Source organism: Eriocheir sinensis, chromosome 24, assembly GCF_024679095.1.
Source record: "Eriocheir sinensis breed Jianghai 21 chromosome 24, ASM2467909v1, whole genome shotgun sequence".
Taxonomy (NCBI): domain Eukaryota; kingdom Metazoa; phylum Arthropoda; class Malacostraca; order Decapoda; family Varunidae; genus Eriocheir; species Eriocheir sinensis.
Window position 1 is genome coordinate 15,341,165 of NC_066532.1, and position 27,634 is coordinate 15,368,798.

General features: G+C 41.6%; 1 protein-coding gene across 2 annotated transcripts in view; it reads left to right on the top strand.

Moving 5' to 3' along the window:
* LOC127002905 (adenylate cyclase type 3-like) overlaps positions 1–27,634 on the top strand; it is a 156,647-nt gene that overhangs the window by 120,706 nt on the left and 8,307 nt on the right. Inside the window, exons 6-18 of one of the 2 annotated variants that reach the window (XM_050869217.1) lie at positions 755–893; positions 6,932–7,042; positions 7,537–7,652; positions 8,721–8,879; positions 11,503–11,590; positions 13,182–13,298; positions 21,353–21,547; positions 24,593–24,696; positions 24,832–24,907; positions 25,016–25,069; positions 25,105–25,185; positions 25,294–25,482; positions 26,371–26,633. In XM_050869217.1, coding sequence (XP_050725174.1) covers positions 755–893; positions 6,932–7,042; positions 7,537–7,652; positions 8,721–8,879; positions 11,503–11,590; positions 13,182–13,298; positions 21,353–21,547; positions 24,593–24,696; positions 24,832–24,907; positions 25,016–25,069; positions 25,105–25,185; positions 25,294–25,482; positions 26,371–26,388 — 1,447 coding nt within the window. In that variant the 3' untranslated portion in view covers positions 26,389–26,633. Of the gene's footprint in view, positions 1–754; positions 894–6,931; positions 7,043–7,536; positions 7,653–8,720; positions 8,880–11,502; positions 11,591–13,181; positions 13,299–21,352; positions 21,548–24,592; positions 24,697–24,831; positions 24,908–25,015; positions 25,070–25,104; positions 25,186–25,293; positions 25,483–26,370; positions 26,634–27,634 lie in introns of those variants that run through there. The other variant, XM_050869216.1, reaches the window with a different exon arrangement.

The following is a 27,634-nucleotide window of genomic DNA, read 5'->3' on the forward strand; positions in this document are numbered from 1 at the left end:
TGTGTGTGTGTGTGTGTGTGTGTGTGTGTGAGCCCTGAAATGCTGGAGAATATTACCTCAATGCCTTTTACAACTGTTCCTGCAATGTCAAACTGTCACTAGACTCCTATAACTACCCATGGAAGTACCCACAACCTCTACGAAAGTCTTATCAATGTGTGTGTGTGTGTGTGTGTGTGTGTGTGTGTGTGTGTGTGTGTGTGTGTGTGTGTGTGTGTGTGTGTGTGTGTTAGCCACGAGGTGTTTGAGGATACGGGTTCAAGACAAGACCATCCCTCTCCTTTCCCTTTTCCAACTCCTCCTGCCTTGTCAAACTATATCAAGGCTCATAAAACTACCCACCCACAATAACCTCTACGAAAGCTTTATCAACTGTGTGTGTGTGTGTGAGCCTTGAGATGTTTAAGAGTACGCGTTCAAGACAAGACTTTTCCTCTCCCCTCCATTTTAACATCCTCTCCTATCTTGTGCTTTTATCCCCTTTTGTCTCTCCGTAACCTCACCTGACAAGTCTTTCACGAACTCAATCACACAGCCCATAATGAACCTTTTGTTTGTTCCCCTCTCCGTGTGTGTGTGTGTGTGTGTGTGTGTGTGTGTGTGTGTGTGTGTGTTCATTTAAGTCACTAATTAAACTCCCTAATGAGCCAGCGGTCGGGGCTTTATCATCTTCCGCGTGAGTGATAGGGGCTGCCGGTCTATTATTTAACTAGCTCCGGGTTTATTGTTTCTTTCTCTCTTCCTCTCCTCTCAGCCGCGTCCACATCAGCAATAAGACTCTCCAGTACATCGGCGGGGAGTTCGAGGTAGAGCCGGCCTACGGGGAGAAAAGGGAGGACGCCTTGCGGGCCGCGGGGCTCAAGACTTACTTCATCTCCAAGGTCCTGCGTCCGGTGAGTCTTGAGTCTGTAATCTGTATGTAATCTCACCTCACCTTACCTCTGCTTCCTCTTTCATTTTCTTTCCTTTATCTTTTCTTCTCTTTCCTTTAGCTTTCCTTCACTTTTCTCTATATTTTCTTTTATTTCCTTCCTCATTCCTTCCTATTTACTTCCTCTTCCCTTCCCTTTCTTTCCCTTTCCGTCCTCTTTCCTTCCCTTTCCTTCCCTTTCCTTCCCTTCTCCTACCTACCTACCTAGTACTACTACTACTACTACTACTACTGCTACTACTTTTTTTTTTACAGCAGAGGAGACAGTGCAAGGGCGTAAAAAAAGAAAACATTAATGAAAAAAGAAACCCCGCAACTCTTCTCCTTGTCATTCTTCTCTTCCTCCTCCTCCTCCTCCTCCTCCTAAAGTAATACATCAAAACCACCGTGGAAAAGAAATTGATGTCCTCGTGAGAGCCGCAAGTTGTCCAATATGTTTTAGGGAAGAGCTCTTCGTCATCTGCGTCGCCGCCTCTCCCTCTCGCTCCTCCGCTCGCTCCTTGCTCCTCTCGTCACTCCCAGAGCCTCAGAGCCTCCTATTCTGTGGCTCTGGTGTCTATGGCGTTACTGAAAAGAACCTCAAAATTAATGTAACTTGTTGATTATTGTGATGAAAAGTTTCTTGCTACCTATAGAGACGTTTTGTATTACTTTTTATTTTTCCTTTTGCAATTTCTTTTATTTTGGGGGCATTTTCTGTTTGTCTATCTATCTATCTATCTATCCGTCTGTGTGTGTGGGGGGAGGGACTGTGTGTGTGTGTGTGTGTGTGTGTGTGTGTGTGTGTGTGTGTGTGTGTGTGTGTGTGTGTGTGTGTCGCAGTTGAAAAGCGTCCGTGTGTCATTACATATAAAAAAAAAAGTAAAATGACAAAGGAAATGAACAATGGAAATAACACACACACACACACACACACACACACACACACACACACACACACACACACACACACACACACACACACACACACATTGAAAAAAAAAATACGTGTGATGAAAAAGACAAGTCAGAAGCGGAAAAAGAGAAAGAGATCACAAAAGAGCATTCAAACAGAGTAATTCACCGCCCGCGTCATAAAGGGGAGGGATTGTGACGGAGCATTGATGAGGTATTTATGGCCCTGAGAGCTTTTCTTTATTCACTGAGAGAAGGGAGAAGAATATATTGCTCGATTTAAAAAGCTGACGTATTGTGCACTGAAAGAAGTTGAATTATAAATGTTAATGTTTTTTTTGTTTTGTTTTTTTCGTTGATATAAAAGAAGAAATGAGTAGAGTTAAAAGGGCCATACTGAACCTTAAAAGAAGTCGTTGAAATACAGATAAGATAAAAGAATATATAGCTCGATTTAAAAGGATGAGGTATTGTGCACTGAAAGAAGTTGAATTATAAATGTTGTTAATGTTTTCTTATTTTGTTTGTTTTTTCGTTGATATAAAAGAAGAAATGAATAGAGTTAAAAGGGCCATACTGAACCTTAAAAGAAGTCTTTGAAATACAGATAAGGTTGAGTTTTTTCCTTCATTGAGAGAATGGAAATAATATATAGATAACGCGCTGAAAAAAGAGTCGACGAAATATAAAGTTCAATATCTTTTTCTCGTTGGTGGGAAAGAATAAATAACTATATCTAAAAGGAAGACATACTGGACACTAAAAGAAGTCGATGGAATATAGATCAGGGTCATATCTTCCTCGTTGCTAGGCCAGAAAAAAATAACTGGACCTAAATGGAAGAAATATTGCCCTCACAAGGAAGTCGATAGGATGGAGATAAAAAAGGAGGATAGACAAAACATCTCCTTGGTAATAAAGAATAAGATAAATTAAAGAAATATACATAAGAATAAAGAAATGAAGTCAATTACATGCAGATAGTTTTAGCGTTTGATTTTGCGTTTGTGGAAAATACAACAAAATGAGGAGACAAAAACTCGTCAACTTTATCTGTATCTCACCAAGTTTTAATGCTCAATATGTCTGCCTTTTAGATCTAGTTATTTATTCTTTCCTACCGACGAGAAAAAAAATATTGAACTTTATATTTCGTCGATCTTTTTTTCACGACGTAATCTATATTTTATTTTCACATTATTTTTCACATTATTTAATTTATATTTCTTCCTTTTTAGATCTAGTTATTTATTCTTTCTTACAGAGGAGAAAAAAAAATATTAAACTTTATATTTCGTCGACTTTTTTTTCACGACGAATCTACATATTATTTTCACATTATTTCTCACATTATTTTTTTTACTTTTATATCTAGTTATTTATTCTTTCCTACCGACGAGAAAAAAAATATTAAACTTTATATTTCGTCGATCTTTTTTTCACGACGTAATCTATATTTTATTTTCACATTATTTCTCACATTATTTTTCTTCCTTTTATATCTAGTTATTTATTCTTTCCTACCGACGAGAAAAAAAATATTAAACTTTATATTTCGTCTCCTTTTTTTCCAGGACGTAATCTACCTGTTATTTTCGTTCTTTCAATGAAGGAAAAAAAATCAGCCTTATCTCTATTTCAACGACTGCTTTTAGTAAGTGATTGTCTTATTATTTCTGTTCCCTCAACGAAGAAAAAAACTCCGAGCCATAAATCATAAATATCTCTTCAATGTTCCTTCAGCACCTCATAATCGCTCCTCTTTATGATGCTGGCAAAATGAATTACTCTGCTCAGTTGCTCTTTTGTGTTCATCCTTTTTTTTAATCCTACACTGTATTTCCTTTTTTCATGTAATCGTGTGTATGAGTTAATTCCATCAAGATTCACCGGGTATTATAATAAAATCCATTAACGTTTATTGTACAGAGTTTTTTTCCCTCCGTTCACAGAAAAAGAGAAAAAGCGGAAACCAAGAGGAAGCGCAAAGAGAATTAAAGTAAAATTAATGTGGAGTGGCCGGGTCCTGGGGCGAGGCGGCGATATTTCCTGGCTTAATTTCCTGCCGTCCGCCGGGAGCTCTGATTGTAACCCGGGGTGGGGCGTTTTTACCCTTTACTCGAGAGGGAGAGAGACAGAATAAGAGGTGGACTTTTCTAAATAGATATCCTCGCGACCTAGATAATAGACAGTGTAATTAAGCGAATCGCCGATTGTTTTTTCCCTACACGAGAGAGAGAGAGAGAGAGAGAGAGAGAGAGAGAGAGAGAGAGAGAGAGAGAGAGAGAGAGAGAGAGAGAGAGAGAGAGAGAGAGAGAGAGAGAGAGAGAGAGAGAATATAAGAGGTGGACTTTTCTAAATAGATTTCCCCGCGACCTAAATAATAGACAGTGTAATTAAGCGACTCACCGACTCTAATCTTCCTTCAGTAGAATTATACAACAAACTCTGGACGTAAAGGAAGATTCATCGGGTAATAGAATAACAAGACAAAACAATACTATAATAAAATACAGTACATAATGCAATAGATAACAAAATTCGATACACTAAAGAATACAATTAGGTCCATGGAATGTTTAGTGTACAGAGGGTTTTTTTCCGAGAGTGAGAGTGGCAGACTTTTTTTTAAATAGTTTACCTCACGAGCTAAATCATTGCCAGTGTAATGTCAAGAGGGGAGAGAGAGAGAGAGAGACTTTTCTAAATAGTTTTCCCTTAATTTAAATCATAACCAGTGTAATGTAACGACTCACCATCCGTTTTCTTCCTTCAGTCAAGAGGGAGAGAGACATGGAATGAAAGAGGGTGACTTTTCTAAATAGTTTTCCATTTATCTTCATCATAGTCAGTGTAATGAAGTAACGCACCACCCGTTTTCTTCCGTCAGTCAAGAGGGAGAGAGAGACAGGCAATGAGAGAGGGGTACTTTTCTAAATAGTTTTCCCTTAATCTAAATAATAGCCAGTGTAATTAAGCGCCTCACCGCCCACTAGACCCTTCGAGGTGTGTTGATATTACAATTTTTATCTTTTTTAGACTGAAATTCGCTTCTTAATGTGTGTGTGTGTGTGTGTGTGTGTGTGTGTGTGTGTGTGTGATTGTGCTTGTGTTTCTGTGTGTGCGGGGGGGGTTGGGGGGAGGGAGGTAAAAAGCAAGAGAACCAGGTGTGTGTGTGTGTGTGTGTGTGTGTGTGTGTGTGTGTGTGTGTGTGTGTGTGTGTGTGTGTGTGTGTTTGAGCGAGAAAACTTTACAAACTTTGGGGAGGCGGTGGCTGAGTCGACAGAGTGACGGCCCCGCGTTCGGGAGGACGCGAGTTCAATCCCCGCCCGGTGCTACCAAGCTGGGATTTTTCAGCCGCCCCCGAGTGGCTTAAAACTACCCACATGCTGTCCAGAAGACCACCTATCAACCCGGACTCTAGATTCTAGGATTAAAGATGAGCTCCGGGGGGGCAGCATGAGCCAATGCAAGATGGCGCCACTATAAACACTCGCCTGAGCCAGAACGGGCTGGGGCGACCATCAGGCCCCACCGGGAAGAAGCCTTGGGCCGACCATCAGGCCCCACCGGGAAGAAACCTTGGGCCGACCATCAGGCTCCACCGGGAAGAAGCCTTGGGCCGACCATCAGGCTCCACCGGGAAGAAACCTTGGGCCGACCATCAGGCCCCACCGGGAAGAAGCCTACCGGCGCAATAGGCGGCGACGTAAAAAAAAAAAAAAAAAAAAAAAAATAGAAGAAAAAAAAACAGTAAATAACATGTTTTGAAAATTTGATTACTCGCATTGCATTACATTTTCTCAATAAACGTACTAAAAATACAACACATCTGACGCCAATATTAAAAAAAAAAAGAAATGCGAGCTGAAAGAGTTCCCAGAAAAATAAAATGAGTCTTTCTTGCTCAAAAAGATTTATTCAAACGTCAGGGGAATATTTTGTTTTTGTTTTTTTATAGAGATATAAATCATAAATACATAACAAAACATTATTTGAATTTATGTTTTTACACGGAAATTCACTTTTAAATGCATGCGTGTGGGTGTGGGTGTGTGGGGGGGTGGGGGGTGGGTCTGAGTGTGTGTGGGTGTGGGTGTGTGTGTGTTTGTCTGTCTGTCTGTGTGGGTGTTGGGTGTGAAAATAATTCATCCCGAGTTCGTTCCTGAAATGAATAGATTGCAACAGTGTGTCAACAGATATGAACACTAGACACCCAACACTGCACTGGAATATACGAAACACACACACACACACACACACACACACACACACACACACACAGCACATCAATACAACACAGCAATACAACACAGCAATACAACAGCAATACAACACAGCAATACAACACAGCAATACAAAACAGCAATACAACACAGCAATACAAAACAGCAATACAAAACAGCAATACAACACAGCAATACAAAACAGCAATACAACACAGCAATACAACACAGCAATACAAAACAGCAATACAACACAGCAATACAACAGCAATACAACACAGCAATACAACAGCAATACAAAACAGCAATACAACACAGCAATACAACAGCAATACAAAACAGCAATACAACACAGCAATACAACAGCAATACAAAACAGCAATACAACACAGCAATACAAAACAGCAATACAAAACAGCAATACAACAGCAATACAACACAGCAATACAACACAGCAATACAACAGCAATACAACACAGCAATACAACACAGCAATACAACAGCAATACAAAACAGCAATACAACACAGCAATACAACAGCAATACAACACAGCAATACAACACAGCAATACAACACAGCAATACAAAACAGCAATACAACACAGCAATACACATACACGTACAACACAGCAATACAACACAGCAGCACACTTACACACAAACTCAAGAATATCACGATTATCATCCATTTCTTCCTTCCTTATATTATTACCTCTCCTCTCTGTCTACTTTACCATCTGTTCATTCATCCCCATTGCATTCACCTTTCTGCTGTGTCTCTTTCCCGCGGTACAACACAACAGAACACACTTTAAGAATATCTCGCCTATCATCCATGCCTTCCCAGTACTCACCGTCTCTGTGTCTTCTTTCCCCGCAGTACAAGCCGCGTCCGTCCCTGCAGATGATGAGGAACGGCACCAAAAGCTCTTCATCCCAGCCCTCCCGCGAACTGCCCTCAGAGAACACGATGGCTTCCAGAGACTCAACGGTGTGTGTTTGTGTGTGTGTGTGGGGGGGGGGGGGAGTGTGTGTGTGTGTGTGTGTGTGTGTGTGTGTGTGTGTGTGTGTGTGAGTGTGCGTGTGAGGAGGAAAAGTAAGTTAGTTAGTGGGCACTGATGTATGTTTTTTGTATTTTGGTTAAAATTTAGTCTACGGTATCGGCTTGCCAGACTTAACTAACTGTCCATTAGAGAGAGAGAGAGAGAGAGAGAGAGAGAGAGAGAGAGAGAGAGAGAGAGAGAGAGAGAGAGAGAGAGAGAGAGAGAGAGAGAGAGAGAGAGAGAGAGAGAGAGAGAGAGATTACCCACACGCATAAACTGAAAAATCTCTACGCCGTCAGATTGCCACATTTCATTACCTTCTAACACCCTTCTCATGCATAGAAAGTAACCGAAAACAATGAAATATCTCTTCCCTTACTTAACTAACTCCATTTACTTACTTACTTACCTACTTACTTTACTGATCTTGTTTATATTTAAGACACTGTCAACGGCGGACGAAGCCAGGATCCTAAAGGCGCTACAGGAAGGTAACCGGCCAGACTCCTCCTTCAAATCCAAGCTGAAGAAGGAACTGGTGAACCGCGATGGACGAAAGTAAGTCAGAGGGAAAGACATTGATTTTAGAGAGGGATGGAAATAGAGGTAATGGAAGCGAGTTAGAGGTGAAGATAAGAGTAGTGAGGTTGAGTTAGTGGTGGAAAGGGAGGGATAAGGAGAGAGGTAAAGATGTGATACGAAGGAGAGAGGAAGGGAAGAGTGAGAAATGAATGTTAAGGGAAAGGGAAGGGTTGGGTTAAGTTAGAAAGACATACTGAATACTAAAAGGAGTCGTTGAAATATAGATGAAGTTAAGTTGTTTTTCTCGTTGGTAGAAGGAAAAATAAGACTCTAAAATACATACTGACCATTAAAACAAGTCGATGAAATACATGAAAGGAGTGGACAGGTTAGGTTAAGTTAGAGAGACATATTGATTGATTGATGGTTTATTGTAAGGAGTGGATAGGTTAGGTTAAATTAAGTTAGACATATAGAGCACAAATTCAAGTCGACGAAATATAGATGAAAGGAGTGGACTGGTTAGATTAAGTTATGGAAAGACCCGCTAAATGGAGGCGCCAGCTTGCGTTAATTGAGTGAGCTGCAGATCCCTCGCTCCACGCCGCCGTAAATGGGTTTCAGCGGGATTAGTTTCTTTGTGGCCTTTGTCTAAGTGTAGAGGTGCTTCGTGCCGGCCAAGATAAAGGGATGAATATGATTTTAGGATGTAATTGAGAGATGTTGAGTGTGGTATGGATATTAGAAGTGGTTTTACAATTACTACTACTACTACTACTACTATTACTATTATGCATGCTATTTACTTATATGTACTTCTCCTCCTACTCCTACTCCTCTTCTTCCTGACCCTTCCTCTTCTCCCTCTCCTTTCTTTTCCTTCTTCTCTATCTTTTTTTCTTTCTTCTCCTTTTCCTACTTCTTTTCCTTCTTTTCTCCTTCTCCTCTTTCTCCTCCTCCTCCTCCTCCTCCTCCTCCTACTCCTACTACTACTACTACTACTACTACTACTATTACTACTACTACTACTACTACTACTACTACTACCACCACCACCACCACCACCACCGCCACTAACCACACCCCCACCGCCGGCTCTCCCAGGGACCTGCTGAACCAGACGAGTTGCCTCACGCTCAGCTTCCGTGACAGCAAAGAGCGGGCCTACCACCGCCACCGGGAGACCTTCAGCGGCGCCGCCACCACCGCCGTGCCCCTCGTGATCGTCCTCATCGCCATCGCCAGGTTCCTCGTCATGCCCAGGTGAGGATAGACGGCATGGGGCAGGTGGATAATGTTGCTGGTTTTAGTATTTGTGTTAGTATTGGTATTTGTATTGGTATTAGTATTGGTGTTTGTATTAGTATTGGTGTTTGTATTAGTATTGGTATTTGTATTAGTATTGGTATTTGTGTTAGTATTGGTATTTGTATTGGTATTAATATTGGTGTTTGTATTAGTATTGGTATTTGTATTAGTATTGGTATTTGTATTAGTATTGGTGTTTGTATTAGTATTGGTATTTGTATTAGTATTGGTGTTTGTATTGGTATTAGTATTGGTGTTTGTATTAGTATTGGTATTTGTATTAGTATTGGTATTTGTATTGGTATTAGTATTGGTGTTTGTATTAGTATTGGTATTTGTATTAGTATTGGTATTTGTATTAGTATTGGTGTTTGTATTAGTATTGGTATTAGTATTAGTATTGGTATTTGTATTAGTATTTTTATTTGTATTAATATTGGTATTTGTATTAGTATTGGTATTTGTATTAGTATTGGTATTTGTTTTAGTGCTGGTATTTGTATTGGTATTAGTATTATGGTATTTGTATTAGTATTGGTATTTGTATTAGTGTTGGTATTTGTATTAGTATTGGTATTAGTATTAGTATTGGTATTAGTATTTGTATTAGTATTTGTATTGGTATTGGTATTTGTATTAGTATTTGTATTGGTATTGGTATTTGTATTAGTATTTGTATTAGTATCGGTATTCGTATTAGTATTGGTATTAATATTTGTATTACTATTTGTATTAGTATTGGTATTTGTATTAGTATTTGTATTAGTATTGGTATTAATATTCGTATTAGTATTGGTACTAGTATTGGTATTAGTATCTTTATTAGTATTGGTATTAGTATTTGTATTAGTATTGGTATTAGTATTGGTATTAGTATTGGTATTGGTATTAGTATTTGTATTAGTATTGGTATTAGTATTGGTATTAGTATTTGTATTAGTATTGGTATTTGTATTAGTATTGGTATTTGTATTAGTATTGGTATTGGTAATAGTATTGGTATTAGTATTGGTATTTGTATTAGTATTGGTATTAGTAATGGTATTAGTGTTGGTATTAGTATTAGTATTGGTATTAGTATTGGTATTAGTATTGGTATTAGTATTGGTATTAGTATTGGTATTAGTATTGGTATTAGTATTTGTATTAGTATTGGTATTAGTATTTGTATCAGTACTGGTATTGGTATTAGTATTAGTATTGGTATTAATATATATATATATATATATATATATATATATATATATATATATATATATATATATATATATATATATATATATATATTAGTATATATATTAGTATTGGTATTAGTATTTGTATTAGTACTGGTATTAGTATTCATATTAGTATTGGTATTAGTATCTGTATCTAGTATTAGTATTGGTATTTGTATTAGTATTTGTATTAGTGTTGGTATTGGTATTAGTATTGGTATTAATATTGGTATTGGTTTTAGTACTGGTATTTGTATTAGTATTGGTATTGGTATTTGGTGTTAGTATTTGTTTCAGTATTGGTATTAATATTGGTATTGGTATTAGTATTTGTTTTAGTATTTTTATTAGTATTGTTATTAATATTGGTATTGGTATTAATGTTTGTATTGGTATTGGTATTGGTATTTGTATTAGTATTGGTATTAGTGTTGGTATTGGTATTAGTATTTGTAATCTAACCTAACCTAACCTTTTGCATTACTTTCTACCCATGTCGTTACTCTTTTGTCTCGTTTAAGTCTCACCTCTCTTATAACAGGTTCAATCCTTCTTCCTAACTTTCCTCCTTATTTCATTACGGTGTTCGATTCCCTTATGAAATGTGCTTAACTTTCTTCCCTCTTCTCCTTGAACGCTCCAAAGTTTGCGCATTACAACTTTGGTAACGACTTTTCCTGAGGCCTCGAGTCCCTGATCAACAAGTTTGGGCCGCTACAACACATCGCTTACATACTTTTCTTGTTAAGGAAAAGAGAAAATTGCTTATCTTGTTATCTTCGTTATCATATTCGGGTTTTCAAATTGGGGCACAGTAAGGAAGCTATCATTTTTCTTTTTCTTTTTCGTCTTCTTTTTCTTCTTCTTCACTCAAAATGTTCTTCTGTTTCTTCTTTCTTATTATTATTATTATTTTTCTTCTTCTTCTTCTTCTTTTCATCTTCTTCTTCTTCTCTCAATTTTTTCTTCTTCTTTTTTCTTTTTCTTTCTTTCTTCTTCTTCTTCTTCTTCTTCTTCTTCACTCAAATTTTTCTTCTTCTTCTTCTTCTTCTTCTTCTTTTTCTTTTCTTCTTCTTCTTCTTCTTCTTCTTCTTCTTTTCTTCTTCTTTACTCATATTTTTCTTATTATTCCTGCTCTTCCTCTTTTTCTTCTTCTTCTTCTCCTTCTTTTCATTTAATGTCCTAGCTTATCTTCCCTTCTCATGTCTTCCTCCACCGCTTCTAGGTCTTAAGCAGTCTTCCAGCTGGTCTCCTCCCTTCTGCCTCCATCCTTGCAGCTCAGGCCGTGAATCTGAAGCGGCGACTTAACCAGATAACGAGTGGCGGCTCATAACACTTCCTTTCTGTCTCCCCCCGCGCAGGGCTGGCGGCGGCGTGGTGGTGTTCCTCTTGGTGGCTGCTCTGCTCATCGGGATGGCTTCGGTGTCTGCTGCCCGGTCCTTCCCCGTGGTAAGACATAGATAGATAGATAGATAGATAGGTAGGTAGATAGAGAGAGAGGGTAAGTGAGAGAGTGAGTGAATGAGAGAGAAAAAAAATAGAAACAGATAGAGACATAGAAAGACAGATAGACAGAGAGAAAGAAAGAAAGAAAGACGGAAGGAAGAAAGGAAAGAGAAAGAAAGACGGAAGGAAGAAAGGAAAGAGAAAGAAAGAAAAAGAAAGAATGAAGCAGAGAGAGAGAGAGAGAGAGAGAGAGAGAGAGAGAGAGAGAGAGAGAGAGAGAGAGAGAGAGAGAGAGAGAGAGAGAGAGAGAGAAGGGTGTGTTTTAATCAGTCCAAGAGAGTTTTTCATCTGTATGGTGAATGAAAAAAGTAATATGACTTGTTTAAAAGGGGGATGTTGCACCCTTTCAAAGAGCCCTTTCATCTCTCCTCCTATTACAAACTCTATGGGGTATGCTCTCTCTCTCTCTCTCTCTCTCTCTCTCTCTCTCTCTATCTCTATCTATCTATCTATCTATCTATCTATCTATCTGTATTCATTTAGTTCCCATGGTCCCGCTGCACACGACTTTCCACTCTCTCTCATCCCTATACTATCCCAATTCCTTATGCAAGAGTTAACCAGCATCTTCATTCTTTCATCCCTTTCGCTGATAGATTCAGAAACAGCCTTCCTCTATATGTTTTTCTACACGTGCTCACCTTTATTCTATCCCAGTCCCTTATGCAAGAGTTAACCAGCATTTTCATTCTTTCATCCCTTACGCTGGTGAAATCTGAAACAGCCTTCCCTATCTGTCTTTCTACTCTATCTCATCCCTATACTATCCCAATTCCATATGCAAGAGTTAACCAGCATCTTCATTCTTTCATCCCTTTCCCTGGTGAACTCTTCAACGACCTTCCCTATCCGTCTTTCTACTCTCGCTCATCCCTATACTATCCCAATTCCATATGCAAGAGTTAACCAGCATCTTCATTCTTTCATCCCTTTCCCTGGTGAACTCTTAAACGACCTTCCCTATCCGTCTTTCTACTCTATCTCATCCCTATTCTATCCCAATCCCATATGCAAGAGCTAACCAGCATCTTCATTCTTTCATCCCTTACGCTGGTGAACTCTTAAACGACCTTCCCTATCCGTCTTTCTACTCTATCTCATCCCTATTCTATCCCAATCCCATATGCAAGAGCTAACCAGCATCTTCATTCTTTCATCCCTTACGCTGGTGAAGTCTGATACAGCCTTAAATTCTTCTGTCTGTCTTTCTTCCTGCCTATGACTTAAACACTTTCAAGATAGGAGTATCAAGACACCAAGACACGACTTTCTACTCTCGCCCATTCATATACTGTCCCGATTTCACATGAAAGAGTTAACCAGCATCTACATTCTTAAATCCCTTCCGCTGGTGAACTCTCTATTTTCAACTCTTCTACTAACACTATTTGCAAGATCAACCTTCCATCCATGCATTCATCCACCTACCTATCTATTCATCCATGCATCCTCTCAGTCACCCATTCATCTAACCACTCAACTAGGCACTCACTCAGTCTCTCACCCATTTATCCTCCTTGTGTCACGTCCTCAGCGGGTGTGCGAGGCTCTGCTCACGGCCAGCGACAAGGTGCACTCGGTGGTCTGGCTGAGGGTTACCTGGTTCACCTCCCTCGTGGTGATCGCCGCTGCAGCCAACACGGTCGACATGGTGAGTGGGAGTGTGTGTGTGTGTGTGTGTGTGTGTGTGTGTGTGTGTGTGAGTGTGTGTATTTACCTATTTACCTAGTTGTTGTTTTACAGGGCCTTACGCTCATGTGGTCCCGTCTCCATATCTACATTTATCCAACTTTTCCTTAAAGCTTTGCACACTCCTCGCTGATACTACATCCTCACTTAGTCTGTTCCAAACCTCTATATTTCTTTATGTCTCTCAAGCATCTTCTCTTCCTCAATTTTTCACTATGTCTTCTTGTGTTCCAAGTGGTAATTTCTTCTTTTAGTATTAACTCCTCGTTGTCTACTCGTTGTGTGTGTGTGTGTGTGTGTGTGTGTGTGTGTGTGTGTGTGTGTGTAACGTGCCTTTCTCAAACCTTTTATCTTCCCTTGGTTGTGTTTTTGTTATCTCTTTGTTTTTGTCACGATATATATTACCTTTGTTTTTTTTATTATCTGTCCTTTTATTCTATTTCAATAACACGTTAGAGACATGTTAAGTGTGAAGCTGACGTGTATACCACCACAGTTAGATGGTTTTTGTTATGCTTCCTTTGATTAATACTGCAGAGATACGGTAAGGTTATGGGGTGGCGATGGCTGGTGGTGGTGGTGGTGGTGGTGGTGCTGGTACTGGTGGTGCTGGTGCTGGTACTGGTGGTGGTGGTGGTGGTAGTGGTGTGGTGCTGGTACTGGTGGTGGTGGTGGTGGTGGTGGTACTGGTGGTGGGCGTGGTGCTGGTACTGGTGGTGGTGGTGGTGGTACTGGTGGTGGGTATGGTGATGGTGGTGGTGTTTGTAGGGGTTGGCGACACACCCATCCCCCCCCGCTCCCTTCAAGCATCATATAACTCAAGGTAATTTTCGGGGTTAAGGAAATATATCATTTTTAATTTGTCGCGCCGTGCAATGTAAAGCGCTCCCTCCCCTGCTTGCTGCTGCTTTCATTTAATCTCATCCGCACCTAATGACAGAAAAAGATGGATTAATTACGGGTCCTTTCCTTTTCCGCTTTATTTTTCTTCCTTTAGTGAGAGAGGAACGAAGGGAGAAAAGATATGAAAGAGGAAATTGCAAGTCTGGTACAGTGTTTTCAATTTATCGTATTTGACATCAAGTTTATAAGCAGAAAATAGCATGGTTTAATCACGTCCTCTTTCCTCTTTCCTCTTACTTTTTTGTTCCTTTAGCGAGATGAGAGGAAATAGCAGTTCTTGTACAGTGTTTTCAATTTTTCGTATTTGACATCAAGTTTATAAGCAGAAAATAGAATGGTTTAAATACGTCCTCTTTCCTCTTTCCTCTTACTTTTTTGTTCCTTCAGTGAGATGAGAACGAGGGAAAAATATTGGAAAGAGGAAATTGTAGGTCTGGTACAGTGTTTTCATTTTCTCGTATTTGACATCAAGTTTATAAGCAGAAAATAGAATGGTTTAATCACGTCCTCTTTCCTCTTTCCTCTTACTTTTTTGTTCCTTCAGTGAGATGAGAACGAGGGAAAAAATATAGGAAAGAGGAAATTGTAGGTCTGGTACAGTGTTTTCATTTTCTCGTATTTGACATCAAGTTTATAAGCAGAAAATAGCATGGTTTAATCACGTCCTCTTTCCTCTTTCCTCTTCCTCTTTTTTGTTCCTTCAGTGAGATGAGAACGAGGGAAAAATATAGGAAAGAGGAAATTGCAGTTCTTGTACAGTGTTTTCAGTTTTTCGTATTTGACATCACGTTTATAAGCAGAAAATAGAATGGTTTAATCACTTCCTCTTACTTTTTTGTTCCTTCAGTGAGATGAGAACGAGGGAAAAATATAGGAAAGAGGAAATTGTAAGTCTGGTACAGTGTTTTCATTTTCTCGTATTTGACATCAAGTTTATAAGCAGAAAATAGCATGATTTAATCACGTCCTCTTTCCTCTTCCTCTTTTTTGTTCCTTTAGCGAGATGAGAGGAAATAGCAGTTCTTGTACAGTGTTTTCAATTTTTCGTATTTGACATCAAGTTTATAAGCAGAAAATAGAATGGTTTAAATACGTCCTCTTTCCTCTTACTTTTTTGTTCCTTCAGTGAGATGAGAACGAGGGAAAAAATATAGGAAAGAGGAAATTGCAGGTCTGGTACAGTGTTTTCATTTTCTCGTATGTGACATCAAGTTTATAAGCAGAAAATAGCATGGTTTAATCACGTCCTCTTTCCTCTTTCCTCTTACTTTTTTGTTCCTTCAGTGAGATGAGAACGAGGGAAAAAATATAGGAAAGAGGAAATTGCAGGTCTGGTACAGTGTTTTCATTTTCTCGTATGTGACATCAAGTTTATAAGCAGAAAATAGCATGGTTTAATCACGTCCTCTTTCCTCTTTCCTCTTACTTTTTTGTTCCTTCAGTGAGATGAGAACGAGGGAAAAAATATAGGAAAGAGGAAATTGCAAGTCTGGTACAGTGTTTTCAATTTCTCGTATTTGACATCAAGTTTATAAGCAGAAAATAGTATGGTTTGATCACGTCCTCTTTCCTCTTCCTCTTCCTTGAGTGAGATGAGAACGAAGGAAAAAAGATAGGAAAGAGGAAATTGCCGTTCTGGGACATCATTTCCATTTTAAGTCTTTTCACGTCAAGTTTATAAGCAGGAAATAGCATGGTTTAATCACGTCCTCTTTCCTCTTTCCTCTTTTTTGTTCCTTCAGTGAGATGAGAACGAGGGAAAAAAGATAGGAAAGAGGAAATTGCCGTTCTGGGACATCATTTCCATTTTAAGTCTTTTCACGTCAAGTTTATAAGCAGGAAATAGTATGGTTTGATCACGTCCTCTTTCCTCTTTCCTCTTACTTGAGTGAGATGAAAACGAAGGAAAAAAGATAGAAAAGAGGAAATTGCAGATCTGGTACAGTGTTTTCATTTTATCGTATTTGACATCAAGCTTAAAAGCAGAAAATAGAATGGTTTAAATGGGTCCTCTTTCCTCTTTCCTCTTACTTTTTTGTTCCTTGAGTGAGATGAGAACGAGGGAAAAAAGATAGGAAAGAGGAAATTGCAGATCTGGTACAGTGTTTTCATTTTATCGTATTTAACATCAAGTTTATAAGCAGAAAATAGAATGGGGTAAATACGACTCGTCTCCTCTTCCCTCTTCCTCTTTCTTCAGTGAGATGGGAGAGAAGGAAAAGACCACTCGCTCTCTCCCCATTGTCCTCCTCCCCCGCTGTGAAGATGATCCAGACATCGAAAAAATCATCCTGTTCTCGAATCTCTCTCCTCTCTCGTCTCTCTTCTCTCTCTCTCTTTCTCTCTCTCTCTCTCTCTCTCTCTCTCTCTCTCTCTCTCTCTCTCTCTCTCTCTCTCTCTCTCTCTCTCTCTCTCTCTCTCTCTCTCTCTCTCTCTCTCTCTCTCTCTCTCTCTCTCTCTCTCTCTCTCTCTCTCTCTCTCTCTCTCTCTCTCTCTCTCTCTCTCTCTCTCTCTCTCTCTCTCTCTCTCTCTCTCTCTCTCTCTCTCTCTCTCTCTCTCTCTCTCTCTGCATGCAGATAGATAGATAGATAGAAACACACACACACACACACACACACACACACACACACACACACACACACACACACGCACACACACCTGTCCGCACTCACAGGTAGACGCGTGCCCTTCTTTAAGCTCGTAATCTTCCGTCAATACTTCCTCAGACTCACACTTTCTCTCCTTCTCTCTTCGTGTTTGCCTCCAACCTTTGTACCTTGTCCTTGTATGATTTTACCGTCACAAACAACTGCTAGAGTCTTGTTCGCTCACTGAAAGGGCAAACACTCGTAGGATCAAACGTTTGTGACTCTGAGAACGTTTTCCAAGGTCAGAAAGGAACTATACGTCGGGTTGTCATGAGAAGGGACGGAAAGAAGGGAGAGGAGAAGGGAGAGGAGAGGAAAGGAAAGAGAGAAAAAAAGGGGGACTGGGAATGAAGGGATAGAGGAAGAGAGAAGAAGAGAGGTGAGGGGAGGAAAGAAAAGACACAGAAGGAAGGAAGGGAGATGGAGGAGAAGAGAAGAGAGGGGAGGAGAGAGAAGTGCAAAGGGGAAGGGAGTAGAAGAGAGTAGAGGCGAGGAAAGGATGAGACACGGAAGAAAGGAAGGGAGATGGGAAGAGAGAAGAGGGAAGGAGGAGAAGGAGAGAAGGAGGGAAGAGAAGAGAAGAGAGGGCAGGAGAGAGAAGTGCAAAGGGGAAGGGAGTAGAAGAGAGTAGAGGCGAGGAAAGGATAGGACACGGAAGAAAGGAAGGGAGATGGGAAGAGAGAAGAAGGAAGAAGGAAAAGGAGAGAAGAAAGAAAGTAGAAAATAGATGTACTAAACCCTTGGAGGAGTTTGTTAATGGGGAGATTAGGCTTCGATCAATTTATTTCAGCGCTAAACTCGGCAAGGATCGTAATAGAAGACGCATTTCACTGTGGCAATCATATTCCTTAGCACAATTTCTACCTGATCTCACTACCTGGGAAGAGAGAGAAAAGGGGAACAGGGAATGAAGGGATAAAGAGAGAAGAAGAGAGGTGAGGCGAGGAAAGAAAAGACACAGAAGAAGGGAAGGGAGAGGGAGAGAAGAGAAGAGAGGAGAGAGAAATACAAAGAAATGGAGGATGAAAGATTAGCACGATAGGTATACTTGTGGAATATAAGAGATGGCAAATGGGCGAATAAATGTGGGCGAATGATAGACAGGAATATTATGCTAAATAGGGGAGCGTATCGACTTTTTGAGGATAGGCAGAATGTGTTTGAATGTGCTGAATTAACCACTGATCTTTGTGAAGGGAAAGTGTTAAGTGACCCGTGGCCGATGCACAACACCAAGATAAGAGGATTGAGAAACTGAATTGAATGAAGCGAGTGTGAAATCAGAAGTTGCTAAGAGTGAAATTAGAAGGAAGGGGAGAGAGAGAGTTTGCTTATTACGGAGTCTCTCTGAACTCAAGATACATAGATAGATAGATAGATAGATAGAATTAGATGAAGCGAGTGTGAAATTGAGTAAATAAGAGTGAAATTAGAAGGAAGGGGAGAGAGAGAGTTTGCTTATTACGAAGTCTCTCTGAACTCAAGATACATAGATAGATAGATAGATAGAATTAGATGAAGCAAGTGTGAAATCGAGTAGATAAGAGTGAAATTAGAAGGAAGGGGAGAGAGAGAGTTTGCTTATTACGAAGTCTCTCTGAACTCAAGATACATAGATAGATAGATAGATAGATAGAATTAGGTGAAGCAAGTGTGAAATTGAGTAGATAAGAGTGAAATTAAAAGGAAGGAGAGAGAGAGAGTTTGCTTATTACGAAGTCTCTCTGAACTCAAGATACATAGATAGATAGATAGATAGATGGATAGAATTAGATGAAGCGAGTGTGAAATTGAGTAGATAAGAGTGAAGTTAGAAGGAAGGGGAGAGAGAGAGTTTGCTTATTACGAAGTCTCTCTGAACTCAAAATACATAGATAGATAGATAGATAGATAGAATTAGGTGAAGCAAGTGTGAAATTGAGTAGATAAGAGTGAAATTAGAAGGAAGGGGAGAGAGAGAGTTTGCTTATTACGAAGTCTCTCTGAACTCAAGATACATAGATAGATAGATAGATAGATAGATAGAATTAGATGAAGCGAGTGTGAAATCGAGTAGATAAGAGTGAAATTAGAAGGAAGGGGAGAGAGAGAGTTTGCTTATTACGAAGTCTCTCTGAACTCAAGATACATAGATAGATAGATAGATAGAATTAGATGAAGCGAGTGTGAAATTGAGTAGATAAGAGTGAAATTAGAAGGGAGGAGAGAGAGAGAGTTTGCTTATTACGAAGTCTCTCTGAACTCAAGATACATAGATAGATAGAATTAGATGAAGCAAGTGTGAAATTGAGTAGATAAGAGTGAAATTAGAAGGGAGGGGAGAGAGAGAGTTTGCTTATTACGGAGTCTCTCTGAACTCAAGATACATAGATAGATAGATAGAATTAGATGAAGCGAGTGTGAAATTGAGTAGATAAGAGTGAAATTAGAAGGGAGGAGAGAGAGAATTTGCTTATTACGAAGTCTCTCTGAACTCAAGATACATAGATAGATAGAATTAGATGAAGCGAGTGTGAAATTGAGTAGATAAGAGTGAAATTAGAAGGGAGGAGAGAGAGAATTTGCTTATTACGAAGTCTCTCTGAACTCAAGATACATAGATAGATAGAATTAGATGAAGCGAGTGTGAAATTGAGTAGATAAGAGTGAAATTAGAAGGGAGGAGAGAGAGAGAGTTTGCTTATTACGAAGTCTCTCTGAACTCAAGATATATAGATAGATAGATAGATAGATAGAATTAGATGAAGCAAGTGTGAAATCGAGTAGATAAGAGTGAAATTAGAAGGGAGGGGAGAGAGAGAGTTTGCTTATTACGAAGTCTCTCTGAACTCAAGATACATAGATAGATAGATAGATAGATAGATAGAATTAGATGAAGCGAGTGTGAAATTGAGTAGATAAGAGTGAAATTAGAAGGAAGGGGAGAGAGAGCGTTTGCTTATTACGAAGTCTCTCTGAACTCAAGATACATAGATAGATAGATAGATAGATAGAATTAGATGAAGCAAGTGTGAAATTGAGTAGATAAGAGTGAAATTAGTAGGGAGGGGAGAGAGAGAGTTTGCTTATTACGAAGTCTCTCTGAACTCAAGATACATAGATAGATAGATAGATAGAATTAGATGAAGCAAGTGTGAAATCGAGTAGATAAGAGTGAAATTAGAAGGGAGGGGAGAGAGAGAGAGAGAGAGAGAGAGAGAGAGAGAGAGAGAGAGAGAGAGAGAGAGAGAGAGAGAGAGAGAGAGAGAGAGAGAGAGAGAGAGAGAGAGAGAGAGAGAGAGAGAGAGAGAGAGAGAGTTTGCTTATTACGAAGTCTTAGGTAGCGTAATTGCTGTCTCTGTGAAGTCAAGATACATAGATAGATACATAGATAGATAGATAAATAGAATTAGATGAAGCGAGTGAGAAATTGATTAGATAAGAGTGAAATTAGAAGGGAGGAGAGAGAGAGAGAGAGAGAGAGAGAGAGAGAGAGAGAGAGAGAGAGAGAGAGAGAGAGAGAGAGAGAGAGAGAGAGAGAGAGAGAGAGAGAGAGAGAGAGAGAGAGAGAGAGAGAGAGAGAGAGAGAGAGTTTGCTTATTACGAAGTCTTAGGGAGCGTAATTGCTGTCTCCGTGAAGTCAAGATACATGATAGATACATAGATAGATAGATGGATAGAATTAGATGAAGCGAGTGTGAAATTGATTAGATAAGAGTGAAATTAGAAGGGAGGAGAGAGAGAGAGAGAGAGAGAGAGAGAGAGAGAGAGAGAGAGAGAGAGAGAGAGAGAGAGAGAGAGAGAGAGAGAGAGAGAGAGAGAGAGAGAGAGAGAGAGAGAGAGAGAGAGAGAGAGAGAGAGAGAGAGAGAGAGAGTTTGCTTATTGCGAAGTCTTGGGGAACGCAATTGCTGTCTCATTTTAATTTCTAGCTTACGTGTTAATTATATCGAGTCTTCTCCTCACTTTAATCGCTCTCTTATATTCTCTCCCTCTCCTCTTTTTAGTCTCTGCTCTTGTCGTTCTTTTTTTCTGCCTGTTTGATCCTTTAATGAGTCTCTGCACATATATGCGTTGGCGTGTTCCTGATGAGATTTGAGAACGCTAGATAGATAGAGAGATAAGAGAAAGGAAGGGAGGGGAATAGAGGAAGCTTGTTTATCAATGACCCTAACAGCAGATTTGAGAACGCTAGATAGATAGAGAGATAAGAGAAAGGAAGGGAGGGGGATAGAGAAAGCTTGTTTATCAATGACCCTAACACCAGATTTGAGAACGCTAGATAGATAGAGAGATAACAGAAAGGAGGAAGGGAGAGGGATAGAGGAAGCTTGTTTATCAATGACCCTAACAGCAGATTTGAGAACGCTAGATAGATAGAGAGATAAGAGAAAGGAAGGGAGGGGGATAGAGAAAGCTTGTTTATCAAAGAATTATTGGACTTCAAAATGTTTAAGAATGACCGTAACACCAACATCTAATTTCCAGTACCTATGTGACGCCCTCTATATGACCGAGGCGCCGGACCCCACGAACGGCACAGAGGAGCTGCTGGTGGAGGCTGAGGCGACGACGAACGGGACGGCGCTGGGCGGGGAGGGCGTGGCCGAGGTGTGCCCCCACCCCGCCTACTACTCCTACTACACTCTGCTTATCCTGCTGGCCGCCTCCCTACTGGCTCAGGTTAGTGGTAGTAGTAGTAGTAGTAGTAGTAGTAGTAGTATTTTGGCTTTTTAGTTAGTCTGAAGCGTTGGATTTTCACAGAGGAAGTAGTAGTAGTAGTAGTAGTAGTAGTAGTAGTAGTAGTAGTAGTAGTAGTCCATAAATACATATATACATTAATATTTACAAGAAAAATTAATAAAAAAAGTAAAAAAGGGAATACTTATAATTGAATATGATAACAGAAGCTTAAAAACGGAGGTAAAAAATAGTAGTAGTAGCAGTAATAGTAGTAGTAGTAGTAGTAGAAATAGTAATGGTTGTTAATGTTGTTGTTGTAGTTGTCGTAGTAGTAGCAATAGTCGTAGTAATTCCTATCGTCGCCATAATTATAGTTCCCCACGTCGCAGCGAACCCTTCCATTCAGCGTCCCACACTTAACACCCCCCGCCGGCAGCAAGGACTGAGCAGAGCGCCATCATTATCCACCGCTCTGTAATGACTTTCATGTGTTTCCCAGAAGGTCCGCGCACGTCATTAATGCCAGGATACGCCCGCCGCAAATCAGTGTCCCCTTACATTATTTCAGTTCTATTCTTGGGTAATGAGGAGAGTGTACGTAGTTGGTAGGCCTATTGTCAGACGCTTCCACCCCTCACCTCACCTATTCCCAAAGGCCGAAAAGGATATCAGTCATGTTCTCAGTAGTGTTTCTGTAGGTTCACGGTACAGAGGAAGGGTCAGACTACCACCAGAGTCATAAAACTACCCCTGGAAATGCTCAGAACCCCTCCGAAAGCCTTGTCAAATGTGTGTTTCTTTAGGTTCACGGTACAGAGGAAGGGTCAGACTACCACCAGAGTCATAAAACTACCCCTGGAAATGCTCAGAACCCCTCCGAAAGCCTTGTCAAATGTGTGTTTCTTTAGGTTCACGGTACAGAGGAAGGGTTTGACTATCACCAGGGTCATAAAACTACCCCTGGAAATGCTCAGAACCCCTCCGAACGCCTTGTCAAATGTGTGTTTCTTAGGTTCACGGTACAGAGGAAGGGTCAGACTACCACCAGAGTCATAAAACTACCCCTGGAAATGCTCAGAACCCCTCCGAAAGCCTTGTCAAATGTGTGTTTCTTTAGGTTCACGGTACAGAGGAAGGGTTTGACTATCACCAGGGTCATAAAACTACCTCTGGAAATGCTCAGAACCCCTCCGAAATTCTTGTCAAATGTGTGTTTCTTTAGGTTCACGGTACAGAGGAAGGGTTTGACTATCACCAGGGTCATAAAACTACCTCTGGAAATGCTCAGAACCCCTCCGAAATTCTTGTCAAATGTGTGTTTCTTTAGGTTCACGGTACAAAGGAAGGGTTTGACTATCACCAGGGTCATAAAACTACCCCTGGAAATGCTCAGAACCCCTCCGAAAGCCGTGTCAAATGTGTGTTTCTTAGGTTCATGGTACAGAGGAAGGGTCAGACTGCCACCAGGGTCATAAAACTACCCCTGGAAATGCTCAGAACCCCTCCGAAAGTCTTGTCAAATGTGTGTTTCTTAGGTTCACGATACAGAGGAAGGGTCAGACTACCACCAGGGTCATAAAACTACCCCTGGAAATGCTCAGAACCCCTCCGAACGCCTTGTCAAATGTGTGTTTCTTTGGTTCATGGTACAGAGGATGGGTCAGACTACCACCAGGGTCATAAAACTACCCCTGGAAATGCTCAGAACCCCTCCGAAAGTCTTGTCAAATGTGTGTTTCTTAGGTTCACGATACAGAGGAAGGGTCAGACTACCACCAGGGTCATAAAACTACCCCTGGAAATGCTCAGAACCCCTCCGAAAGCCTTGTCAAATGTGTGTTTCTTAGGTTCATGGTACAGAGGAAGGGTCAGACTACCACCAGGGTCATAAAACTACCCCTGGAAATGCTCAGAACCCCTCCGAAAGTCTTGTCAAATGTGTGTTTCTTAGGTTCACGATACAGAGGAAGGGTCAGACTACCACCAGGGTCATAAAACTACCCCTGGAAATGCTCAGAACCCCTCCGAAACCCTTGTCAAATGTGTGTTTCTTTAGGTTCATGGTACAGAGGAAGGGTTTGACTATCACCAGGGTCATAAAACTACCCCTGAAAATGCTCAGAACCCCTCCGAAAGCCGTGTCAAATGTGTGTTTCTTAGGTTCATGGTACAGAGGAAAGGTCAGACTACCACCAGGGTCATAAAACTACCCCTGGAAATGCTCAGAACCCCTCCGAAAGTCTTGTCAAATGTGTGTTTCTTAGGTTCACGATACAGAGGAAGGGTCAGACTACCACCAGGGTCATAAAACAACCCCTAGAAATGCCCCTCGAAACTCCTATGAAAGCCTTGTCAAATAGATGTGTCAGTGCGTCAAAGGGTTTAAGAATATAACCCTAAGAATTATTTTGTGTGTACGTCTTTCCATATTAAATTGTTTCTTATCTTTGTTCGTATTTGAGTTAGTTAGTCTTTGTGTGTGTGTGTGTGTGTGTGTGTGTGTGTGTGTGTGTGTGTGTGTGTGTTCAGTTCTTACCTTCTTCTCGTTTCTTCTTTCTGTTTGACGTCCTTATTATTCCTTTATGAAGTTGGACGAGCTATGAGTCTCTGTTTGTTTTATTTGGAGAGTTTAAATTCTTACCTTCTTGCTTGTGTGATAGAGGCGAGGTGTTTCTTTTATTTGTAGGGTTGAAAAGATTACCTCCTTGCCTGTATGTGGGAGGTAAGGTGGTGTCATTTGGGGAGTTTAAATCCTTACCTCCTTGCTCGTGTATGGAGGTGAGGTGTTTTATTTGAAGGGTTGAAAAGATTCCCTCCTTGACTGTGTGTGGGAGGTAAGGTGGTGTCATTTGGAGAGCTGAAATCCTTACCTCCTTATGAGTCTGTTTTATTTGGAGTTTAAATTCTTACCTCCTTGCTCGTGTATGGAGGTGAGGTGTTTTATTTGAAGGTTTGAAAAGATTCCCTCCATGACTGTATGTGGGAGGTAAGGTGGTGTCATTTGGTGAGCTGAAATTCTTACCTCCTTGTCTGTGTCCATGTCAGGTGAGCTACATGATCAAGAGCGTGGTGATGGTGCTGGTGACCGCCGTACAGTGCTGCATGAATCTGTTGGTGCTGCACAAACTACTGCAGGACGGAGAGCACGGGTTAGTACAGGCTGCAGGGGCTTACACAGGCTGACAAAAGAATTCAGGCTATTTTTTTAAGACGTAATGGCATTGTAAAATAAACTAAGGTCCCTGTGAATGTTGAATAGATCGTGTGTTGTGTGTCTGTTGCAGGTCTCCGTGGGAATCTCTGAGTCTGTCTGTGGAGCTGAGTCTCATCACACTGCTCCTCATCACCCTCAACAGACAGGTGAGCCACAGTGTTCCCAACAGACAGGTGAGCCACAGTGTTCCCAGCAGACAGGTGAGCCACAGTGTTCCCAGCAGACAGGTGAGCCACAGTGTTCCCAACAGACAGGTGAGCCACAGTGTTCCCAGCAGACAGGTGAGCCACAGTGTTCCCAGCAGACAGGTGAGCCACAGTGTTCCCGTGTTCCCAGCAGACAGGTGAGCCACAGTGTTCCCAGCAGACAGGTGAGCCACAGTGTTCCCAGCAGACAGGTGAGCCACAGTGTTCCCAGCAGACAGGTGAGCCACAGTGTTCCCAGCAGACAGGTGAGCCACAGTGGTCCCAGCAGACAGGTGAGCCACAGTGTTCCCAGCAGACAGGTGAGCCACAGTGGTCCCAGCAGACAGGTGAGCCACAGTGTTCCCAGCAGACAGGTGAGCCACAGTGTTCCCAGCAGACAGGTGAGCCACAGTGTTCCCAGCAGACAGGTGAGCCACAGTGTTCCCAGCAGACAGGTGAGCCACAGTGTTCCCAGCAGACAGGTGAGCCACAGTGTTCCCAGCAGACAGGTGGGCTACAGTGGTCCCAGCAGACAGGTGAGCCACAGTGGTCCCAGCAGACAGGTGAGCCACAGTGTTCCCAGCAGACAGGTGAGCCACAGTGTTCCCAGCAGACAGGTGAGCCACAGTGTTCCCAGCAGACAGGTGAGCCACAGTGTTCCCAGCAGACAGGTGAGCCACAGTGGTCCCAGCAGACAGGTGAGCCACAGTGGTCCCAGCAGACAGGTGAGCCACAGTGTTCCCAACAGACAGGTGAGCCACAGTGTTCCCAACAGACAGGTGAGCCACAGTGTTCCCAACAGACAGGTGAGCCACAGTGTTCCCAACAGACAGGTGAGCCACAGTGTTCCCAACAGACAGGTGAGCCACAGTGTTCCCAACAGACAGGTGAGCCACAGTGTTCCCAACAGACAGGTGAGCCACAGTGTTCCCAACAGACAGGTGAGCCACAGTGTTCCCAACAGACAGGTGAGCCACAGTGTTCCCAACAGACAGGTGAGCCACAGTGTTCCCAGACAGGTGAGCCACAGTGTTCCCAACAGACAGGTGAGCCACAGTGTTCCCAACAGACAGGTGAGCCACAGTGTTCCCAACAGACAGGTGAGCCACAGTGTTCCCAACAGACAGGTGAGCCACAGTGTTCCCAACAGACAGGTGAGCCACAGTGGTCCCAACACACAGGTGAGCCACAGTGTTCCCAACAGACAGGTGAGCCACAGTGTTCCCAACAGACAGGTGAGCCACAGTGTTCCCAACAGACAGGTGAGCCACAGTGTTCCCAACAGACAGGTGAGCCACAGTGTTCCCAACAGACAGGTGGGCTACGGTGGTCCCAGCAGACAGGTGAGCCACAGTGTTCCCAGCAGACAGGTGAGCCACAGTGTTCCCAGCAGACAGGTGGGCTACGGTGGTCCCAGCAGACAGGTGCACGGCTCTCATTAGGTTCTGCACCACTGGGCTGTCTAATTCTCTCTCACTCTCTCATTCTCTCTTCCTTTTCCTCTTCCTCTCCCTCTTCCCTTTCCTCTTCCTTTCCCTTTCTCAAAACACTTTACCAACTTAAGTGAACAAAACAAAGGGTGATGGTCCAACAACATGTTCAAACCAGACTATGCAACACTTGATACTAAAAAGATTTCCTGTACAGTCTCCTCATAATACTTAGTTTCTCCATCAGTACCAAACACTGTACATCTCTTAGGCTGCGTTTACACCAAGCGAGTCGCGTCGAGTCGCGTCGCGTCGCGTCATGACGATTCATGACGCATCATGAATCGCCACCCCAGTTTTAACACTGATTTGTATGGGTTTTTGAAAGAAACCGTTTACACCGAATGCGTCGAGTCACGTCACGTCGCGTCACGTCGCGTCGCGTCGCGTCACATATAGGACTGGACCTATTTTGACGTCAGTCACAGCGAGTCTGCCGTGGTGTCTTGAAGTATGCTGGTGGAACACCTTATCAACTTGCACGCCTGTAGTTAGTGTTGATTTTCCTAATGGAAGGTCCAGTCAACTCCACCAGCTTCTTGAAATTTTCATTTGTCATCCAAAAAAAGTTGTAGAATTTTTCTGGATAGTTTACCAGGTCTGGGAATAAATGACTGAAGCTTCCAAAATCTGGCCTCTTGGTGTTCAGATGATGCATCCAGATTCGAGCTCTATTTTTCCGTCTGCGACAACGAAGCCAGAGCAAAGCAGTTACTTCAGCAAGAGAATATGCATCCATTCTCCATGAGGTCAAATGGGTGACTGAGTACTGACTTGACTCAGGTTGACGCAGTCGGTGTAAACGGAGATGCGTCAAAATTAATCGCATCAAATGACTTGACGTGACTCGACTCGACGCGACTCGCTTGGTGTAAACGCAGCCTTAGGGCCGCTTTCACAGTCACTTTGTTTGTTTTGATCGTTACCAATGGCGGCGATCGACGCTATAGCTTTCCACGTGAAACTGGCCTATAGAATTTCCACTTAAAACTGGCCAACGGGGTAGTGGCGGCTGCGGGGTTAGCCTAGCCCCGCACCTTACTACACACTCTCAACACCTCTTGCCTCCACTGCAGCCGCCACTACCCCATAGGCCAGTTTCACGTGGAAAACTATAGCGTCGATCGCCGCCATTGGTAACGATCAAAACAAACAAAACGACTGTGAAAGCGGCCCTTAGTCATTTAAGATTGGCTTG